The following is a 9,078-nucleotide window of genomic DNA, read 5'->3' on the forward strand; positions in this document are numbered from 1 at the left end:
TGATAGTAATGTTGCTGTAATACAACAAAATTTTGGTATACTTTAATTAAGTTTCTAACTTGCACATATGAGCAGTAAATTTTTTGGTTTTATTTTATTTCTCACTCCCAGCCAGCTCCGGAGGCTGGGACTCTCGAGTGAGCGGTGTGTTTGTGCGAGGAGAGAAAGGACTTCAATTTAATTTTATTAGAATGTTTTCTGTCCGTGTGGTTTTGTTATTCCGGATGTGTTTTGCTTCCTTTATTTATAAAACGTTTATAAATTTAATAATAAAAAATTAATTAAATAAAATTAGCCTTTATAAATTATTTTATGTTAATTATCCAAGGTCATGTTTCCGAAAAAAAAGATGGTGCCAAACTTTTTGGAAAAGTGCCACGGAAACACTTCCGCTGAGCACCAGCCAGGTGGTTGACAACATTTTGAGAGGAACTAAGTCGTAACGTCTTTTATTAAAGTATGCTACTGGGAAGAGAAAGAAAACACTTTACTTTCGTTTCAAGAAAAGCTTGCCACACTGGCATATTAGAGTGCTATAAACAGCAATGATTTATTGATTTCCACTTCTCTTCCGTTTTTCCTGATTGAATCTACTTCGATGATAGATTCAGGTAAACGTAAAGTGAACTTCTTCAGCTGATTTTTTTATTGATACCGTTGCATTTCGGAGCATTTTTTGTTCCCCTCTTTAGAGCTCGATGGAGTACAAAAAAAACAATTTTTTTCTTTTTATTATGATTGAATGTAAGATCGATAAATTAGATTAAATCCTTAAAAATACAATCCAATTTTTATTATGTAAATCAGTTCGCTATGTACAGCAAACACAATCTCAGGAAGGTAAAAACACTTCTTTTAATTGGTTTAAGTTAACTATATTGTAAAAAATTGATCTTTTTTTATTAACATTAAAAAATAGTCATGATAAAATTATTAATTTTATTTTGATTGAGAAATTTCACAAATAATGGAATATGTATAACCATTAGAGCTATCTGTTGGTATAGTTTTAACGTATTTCCAACTTCTACTCTGCGACCAATGAATATGTCGAATCACTTTGCGGCCAATAGGAATTCGGAATTTCAATGGCAAGGCGAGTGGTGGGGGTAATCAGGTTTGTTATAAATACGTTACGGGGCGTTCGTTCCTCATTCAGTCTTCTAGTTTCAACCATGGCACCGCCAAAAGCAACTGGAAAAGCGATGAAGAAGGCCGGCAAGGCCCAGAAGAACATCGCCAAGACCGATAAGAAGAAAAAGAAGAGGAGGAAGCAATCCTATGGTATCTACATTTACAAAGTGTTGAAGCAGGTCCATCCCGACACCGGTGTCTCTTCCAAGGCGATGAGCATCATGAACTCGTTCGTTAACGACATCTTCGAGAGGATCGCCGGTGAAGCTTCACGTCTCTCCCAGTACAACAAGAGGAAAACTATCACCAGTCGGGAAATCCAGACCGCTGTGAGGCTTCTTCTTCCCGGAGAATTGGCAAAGCACGCCGTTTCTGAAGGGACCAAGGCTGTTACTAAATATACCAGCGCTAAGTAAATTGTGCCTCTGCAATTGACTCATTTCAACGGCCCTTTTCAGGGCCACCAAAAGCTTTCACTAAAACGTTAATAAAAAAAAAATGTTTCTAATAATAACTATAAACATGTGTGGTGATTAGTGACCGTTAGTCGATAATTATTCAGATATCGTGGGATGCGGTCTGGTGTGACTTGGTTTAGAAAAACATTTTCTTTATCGTGCCAAAAGTATTAGTGTTAATAATTTGCTGGACAAATTTCTTTAACTTCTGAACAAGACGCATCGTATAAAGCTCACTTTTTTTAGACGCTTAAAAGTTATTGACTAGTATTTAAGTTTAAAAAAAAGCAAAGCGAAAATTTATTTTTTGATAGTATTTTGTTTCAATGCATAAAATAATCAAATGTTTAAAAAAAATGTATGTAGTTACAGTTTACTATTTATTTTAATAATCTGTTGAAGTCAGGAATGAATTATTTTTGATAAACATTTTTTTGCCGACGTTTCGACTTTTATTGTGGTCATTTTCAGGGCCTGGGTGACTTACAAAACATGTTGGTTGGGAAAAATAATTATACAATTCAAATGTAAATATAAATTTTGAACCTCGTATTTTGTACTAAGTGTGGTGCTATTCTTGTGGTATTATGTTTGTTTCGTGTTAAATTGTTGTAAAACGTACAATTTCTGTCGCCACAAGTATAGCACCACATTTTATGGGAGTTTAATCTGTATTGAATAATTATTTTTCCCGTCGTTACTCTGACAGGTCAAAACAGTAATGATAGGACTGACCAAAATAATCGTAAACGACAAAAATAGATATTCATCCGCAGACGTAAAGAAGAATTTTCTCAGTTTACTGTTTGCATTCTTTTAAAAAAAATCTATGAAAGTATTACATTACTTTAGTAGTTGATACTTTAGTAGTTAAATATATTAATAAAAACTAAAATTATCCCGGTCATATAGAATGGTTTTTAAATCCAATAGAGCTTTATGTTTTACAATAGTTTTTTGAATATTGGCGCTGTAAGCCAATCCAATTCTGTGGCCAATCAGACAACATGTGGCATTTTTCCTGCCTTCCTGTCTTTCAATGTCAACTGTTCTTCAGCTGTTATGGCTTAGTTTTTACCTGAGGTTTTTATAGCAAGAATAATGGGATCAGTTTGTTTTTTTTGCATCGCCGTTTGAGAATCCGCCATTTCTTTTTTTTTCTTATTCTTTTTTTTCTCTCTCCTTCGCAGCATGCGGAAGCCCGAAGGGGTAGGCAAGGCGCAGCCGGAAAGCGGGAGAATGCCCAAGCCTGCCTAAGGGGACCAGCACTCATACTTATTTATTTCTTTTTAGGGCCTATATACGGTTTCCATTTTCGGGGATGTGGATAAAAACCATTTACAACACCATGGAAAAGACCACATCCCCATAGAATCCGGGGCAAAACTGGGATCAGTTCTTACAATTATTGTCTTCAATATGTAGTAGTTGTACCTACATCCATTTCCTTCCTGGAATGTTAAAAGAAAGATCTTCTATGTTTGGTATTGCAGCCCTGTCAGACGTTGGGGACCACGAGATTACCCTAGTGTGGATACCAGGGCAACGGGAGGCCAATGGAATTTCAACGAGGATACCTATTTTCCCAGATTCCGGAATCAATCCAGTGTGATACCAGCATAAGATCCAGGTTCTAGGTCAGTACTCAATGTCTTCGATAGGTTACGGATGTAACAGAAAGACTAAAAAAGGACTAACAAATGACATGCTTCAATTCGTGCCTACTTACCTAACTTGTATCCTAAGTCTAACAGCCTACAACTTTATAAGATAGGGGATGTATTATGAATGAGAGTATAAGGACAGGTCGGAAATTAACAAAAGAAAAATATTGGTCTGATTTAATTAATGAGTATTTAAGATTAAAAATACGTGTAAACAAAAAAACAGCTGTTAAATTCATGGCTACTATGTTGGTTGCCTACTCGTCGTGTGCTTGCATCGGGCAGATGTGCACACCCTACCAAAACGTGGCAAGGCGTCGGATAGCGTCTCATTGCTAGCATCGGGTTACGGTGCCTTCCCTTTCCGTACCTGAGTCTCATAGTCCGTACCTTCTTTCCTACATAAAACTCAATTTTCATGAAAATAGGTGTAGACTAGTGTGCCACAAGTGTAAATTTTAATGTTTAATACGTTATTCGTGTCTGGTAGAAGATAGTATGTATGCTTTCTTTTTGTGTGTGTATGTATGATTATTTATTTCCTTTAGCTTTCAACCAATAGTGGCAATGTTTAAGAGTCGTTCGATGTAGTTTTTGAACATTTTTTAAAAAGGTGTTGAAGTCGTGAGGTAGTAGGGTCAAGAATGAGGTAGTTTAAAAATACGTCTTTTTCATTTTTTGCCGACGTTTCGACATTTATTCGGGTCAAAAAGATGACCCGGCAAAAAATGAAAAATGCTGTTTTTCTAAAATACCTCATTCTTGACCGCTCATCTCGAATTCAACAAATTATGAAACAACAGTTCACTAAAATAAAAACATTTTTAAAAGTTTTAAATATTAAAGACTTCATCGTACCTACCAAAAACATGTGAAAACTGAAACATTTCAAAGATAATTCTCACAGAAAGTACTCCATAGAAAAAACTACGACGCATTGAACATGGTATAATTGGTACATTGGTATAAACAAACCTTTGTTTCCCCTCGTCGTAGAGATAGTTTTTATCGGTTTTTATTGATTTGATCTGTGATCCAACTTTATTGTTATTTAAATTTTAAAATAAGTTAATTGTATATGTATATATATATATTCGGGAACGTACTGTGATAATTTGTACCTGAAAAACTAAAAAAAGGTGGATTTTATTGGTTTTTTAGACTTATATGAGATGCTGAGCCGGAAACAAAACAATGTACTTCTGTGCCCAAAACACCATGTTGTTTAATTTCCTATTAAGGTTTTAAAGCCCTGAAGATGACAGTATAAAACTGTCGAAAGCTCGGCGAAAACCGTAAGGAAGTTTTCTCTGTTTGACCTCTTCCGAAGATCCTCTGAAAAGACTTCTTGTATCCAGCAGGTCGATAATCTAGTTCATCGTTACATGAACGATTTTTCCAATTTTTTACGCTTTATAGTTTTGTTGATATGTGGTATAGCTTTTTCCCCTGATTATTTGCAATTTAATAACAATTTCAATTCAATAATAATTCATTTCAACCAAAACGTACATAAAAAGATTAATATAAAAAATTAATTTGGTCAATCATACCACTAGGTATAATTGATGTAATAATAATGCACGTTTTCGCTTTTTCGGCAAGTTTTGTTTTTGAAAAAGGGCATGGTGCAAAGTTGTAACGGTCGCGGCGTCACGTGTTGACCGTTTGCCCCACCATAAGCTTCCTCCCACTCCTCGCTTTAGGGTATAAATACTCACCCAGTCCCGTGCTGGTATCATTCGTTCTGAGAAGTTCATTCAGATCACACTACTATGGCACGTACGAAGCAGACAGCACGTAAATCCACCGGAGGAAAAGCCCCGAGGAAACAGCTTGCTACCAAGGCAGCCAGGAAATCGGCCCCGGCCACCGGAGGAGTAAAGAAGCCCCATCGTTACAGGCCCGGAACCGTCGCCCTTAGGGAAATCCGTCGGTACCAGAAGAGCACTGAGCTCCTCGTCAGGAAACTCCCGTTCCAGAGGTTGGTCAGGGAAATCGCTCAGGACTTCAAGACCGACTTGCGTTTCCAGAGCTCTGCGGTCATGGCCCTTCAAGAAGCTTCTGAAGCCTACTTGGTCGGTCTCTTTGAAGACACCAACTTGTGCGCCATCCACGCCAAGAGAGTCACTATCATGCCTAAAGACATCCAGCTTGCCAGGCGTATCCGTGGGGAACGTGCTTAAGCTGTTTTCCTGCCAAATTTCAACGGCCCTTTTCAGGGCCACAAAATATTTTCACTAATATAAATAACAAGTTAACATACATCGTTATCGTAAAAATAAGTAATATATCTGTAAAAATCCCAAACATGTACCAATTTTAAATAACAACATGTCGATTTCAAAAAAAATATTACACAGAACAAAATTGTTATGGATTAATCTACAGTGGAACATCGATAATAAACCCTTGCATGAAGTGTGAAAGGGAAAATAAGAAAAGACCATCCTTAAATAGGTTAGTCACTCAGTGTACTGTTAGGCCGTCAAGCTAGACGAAATTTTCTGAACCCAGAAAGACAACTGGAACAGAAGTATGCACTTTGAACATGACGAGGCATTTATTTTGAAAAAAAAATTTAAGAGTTGAACCGGGACAAGGTAACTGAATAACTTTCCTTTTATAATTTCGTTCCTCACTGAAGATGGCGCATGCTGAAACGAATTTGATAAATAATTAAATTAAAAAAACCCTGTTCACTTGTAACTTCTACTTGAATTTTCACTTCTTTTTTCTCACAGAGAACACATGTTGACCAGGTACTGGTGTCGATTTACACATTCAGATCTCGATGTCACTTAAACGCGTTTCGCTTTCCGCAATCTTAAGTACCAATAGTTGTAGTTTGGTTATAGTTTCTGGGTTCGAAACCCAGCAGAGCACATTGGTTTTTAATTGTGAATAACATGAAAAAGTATTGCAAAGTTGTTTGGCCCTTCGCCCGCGACACCCACCGAGTAGTTAGTCGTTGAGCCTTCCTGTACGACAGGAATTCCTGATTTTTATACTAGTTACTAACAGTTGAGTTACATTTTGTATGACGTTTTCTAAAGCCAGTTAGGATTTTAACTGGAATAGCGGAAATTTTTGATATAATTTGGACATTTATTAACATTGAAGAGCATTCATTTTGAAAAAAAAAATTAAAGTTGATGATGGGTGTTAGTCTGCGGATTGAACACATGTTGACCGTCTCAGGGTCTGTCTCCACTTGCGGTTTTTTTAGCCATTCAAATGTATTACGGCATTGCGTCATCTTCAGTGAGGAACTTTCCATTTATATTTCGTCCTCAATGAAGATGGCGCATGCCGAAACGCGTTCGAATAACAAAAAAAAACCCGGTTCAATATGAATTTTTCACTTCCTCTCTGATTTCTCAGAGTACACATGCTGACCGGTACGGAGTCGATTTATTCAGATCTCGATGTGACTCAAACGCGTTTCCGCTCTGCGCCATCTTCAGTGAGTTACTTCAACATGTGCATACCTGAGCTTACATAATCTATAATACCATATACTTATACATATTTTTTTAATTGCCCGTTTATTAAATTTAAAATAATAAAAGAATCGAATTAACAATCCGAATAATTTTGATCGATACAGCCGGTCGAGAGTTGAGTAGGTTCTTCCAGATTGAAGTGTGATTTCTGTCAGATTTGAAATGCATTTTTTTGTCGAATCTGTAAGTAATTAAAATAAGTTTTTACTCAGGAATTTACGGAAATGAATGTTCCCGTTGTTTTCATCGACTTGACCTTGGAGGAGCAAGCGATAGAGCTCCGTGTCTATTTTCGCTCCCTCGGGGCCGAAATATCCGAATCCAAAAGTCAAAAGGGTATAGAAGACGATTTGCATAAGATCATAAGTGTTTGCGACACATGCTTCAAAGAGGGATCCGAGTCGGAAATCGAAAGCGTGCTAAATTCCATTGTATCGATGCTTGTGTTGATTCCTCCGGACAGGACTGAAAACCTCATCCTGGCTTTCAGCGAAAAACTGACTAAAGCCAAAGGCCAAATGTTGGGGCATGTGACGCTCAGGGTGCTCTGGTTGCTATTTCAGAGCTTGGACGAGAGAAGTCCGATGCGGTATCATGTTTATTACCACCTGGTTCAAATCGCAAAACAGGTCGACATGGTGAAAGCGATATTCACGAGTATCGACGAGCTCAAGCAACAGCTCATGGCTTGTCCTCCGACAACTGAACAGATGCAGAAATTACTCCGACTTCTCCATGAAGTGCTTCTTAGTTGCAGAGAAAGTGAGCTAGCAGCTAAAGTTATGATGGAACTGCTCGGCACGTACACATCTGAAAATGCATCTGACGCTAGAGAAGATGCAAGGATGTGCATTATTTCCGCCTTGGCAGACCCGAATACATTTCTACTTGATCCTCTTCTTTCGCTTAAACCAGTACGCTTTCTTGAAGGCGAACTTATTCACGACCTGCTCACTGTCTTCGTTTCCGAAAAGCTCATGGATTACATAAACTTCTACAAAGACCACAAGGAGTTTGTACAAGAGTTGGGCCTCGACCACGAAGCCAATTTGAAAAAAATGCGCCTACTTACGTTTATGCAACTTGGCGAGAGTTGCCCTGATATGTCTTTTGATATGATCACATCCGAACTTATGATCCCAGAGGATGAAGTTGAGAGTTTTGTAATCGACGTGCTCAAGACTAAATTGGTAAGGGCGAGGATGGACAGAGCAGCAAGAAAAGTGCACATATCGAGCACCATGCACAGGACTTTTGGACCCGAGCAATGGGAGTCGCTCAGGCACACTCTTCAGAATTGGAAGGCCAACCTCAAATCTATTCAATATGGAATGGCTTCTGTCGTCGACCGAATCCAGCAGCATGGATGAAGTAGTGGTATTTTTTTAATTGTGTTTAGTCACAATTATATTGTGTGTTACCTAAATTTTTTATGTGATTTATAATTATATATTGTATTTATTGGATAAAGCTAAACATAGTTTTTAGTTGACTTTTTTTATACAGAAACAACCCACCAAAAAATTAGTTATAAAATTAATATTCCATTACATCAATATAATAGTTATTTTTAGCCATCACTGAAGATGGCTCGAAGCGGAAATGCAATTGAGTGCAGGGAGATTCAGTGATGGTTCAACATGTGTTCACCGACTGTCAGACCAACAAACATCTGACATGAATAGTTATGAAGTTGCTATTGCTTCTTATTTTTGTTTAACTAAACACAACAGTAATATTTATCTATAAACTTGTGCTAGTTTTTGATTATTGATTTATAAAGTTAGCTGTGTACGTGCATGTATGTGTGCAGAGCCAATCCTATCACTTCTTACAGTCCGCCAGCAATTCCAGCTTTGATGTAATTTACAATAAATTATCACCTGAACTCGAGAATCACCCAACCGATGGTTGGTAGTGCGGGGCAGACCTCTGTTTTTCCCATCCAGCCGCAGAGGTTGAGCTCCATCTGGTGTCAACAGCTGCATCATTTCAGCCCCCAATACAATCAGTTCCTAAATCCAAACCCATTCTCTTTTAAATACATTATTTCCTATTTACATACTTCACTCAAGGTGGTGGTTCATTCAATATTCCTCCATATTTTACACCTAATAACTAACCTGAGGGACGATGGGGTACTCAATATTCCATCATCTCACACTACATATATTCACACCAATAAATACATTCACTTACACATGCTATGTGCATAAAACTACCAGTATTGGTGCGATAAAACAACTTTTTCCTCTAATAATCAGTACAGGGGACCCAAATTACTCACAATTATTGAACACATATTAGGAGGCATTC

The 9,078-nt window shown here is 37.6% G+C and overlaps 3 protein-coding genes across 3 annotated transcripts; all 3 read left to right on the top strand.

The window, feature by feature from the left end:
* The first annotated feature begins 968 nt into the window (after window positions 1–968).
* On the top strand, window positions 969–1,650 carry LOC106663732 (histone H2B-like). The gene has a single exon (XM_014388809.2). The coding sequence runs from the start codon at window positions 1,089–1,091 to the stop codon at window positions 1,548–1,550; it is 462 nt and encodes a 153-aa protein (XP_014244295.1). The 5' UTR covers window positions 969–1,088; the 3' UTR covers window positions 1,551–1,650.
* Window positions 1,651–4,990: 3,340 nt separating this feature from the next.
* On the top strand, window positions 4,991–5,477 carry LOC106663733 (histone H3-like). Its single transcript, XM_014388810.2, has one exon. It carries the CDS (start codon window positions 5,032–5,034, stop codon window positions 5,440–5,442), a length of 411 nt encoding a protein of 136 aa, XP_014244296.1. The 5' UTR covers window positions 4,991–5,031; the 3' UTR covers window positions 5,443–5,477.
* A 1,226-nt stretch (window positions 5,478–6,703) lies between these two features.
* On the top strand, window positions 6,704–8,249 carry LOC106663770 (eukaryotic translation initiation factor 3 subunit M-like). Its single transcript, XM_014388860.2, has one exon. It carries the CDS (start codon window positions 6,987–6,989, stop codon window positions 8,130–8,132), a length of 1,146 nt encoding a protein of 381 aa, XP_014244346.1. The 5' UTR covers window positions 6,704–6,986; the 3' UTR covers window positions 8,133–8,249.
* Window positions 8,250–9,078: the final 829 nt, after the last annotated feature.

This window comes from Cimex lectularius, unplaced genomic scaffold, assembly GCF_000648675.2.
Source record: "Cimex lectularius strain Harlan isolate CLEC.00 unplaced genomic scaffold, Clec_2.1 scaffold204, whole genome shotgun sequence".
Taxonomy (NCBI): Eukaryota; Metazoa; Arthropoda; class Insecta; order Hemiptera; family Cimicidae; genus Cimex; species Cimex lectularius.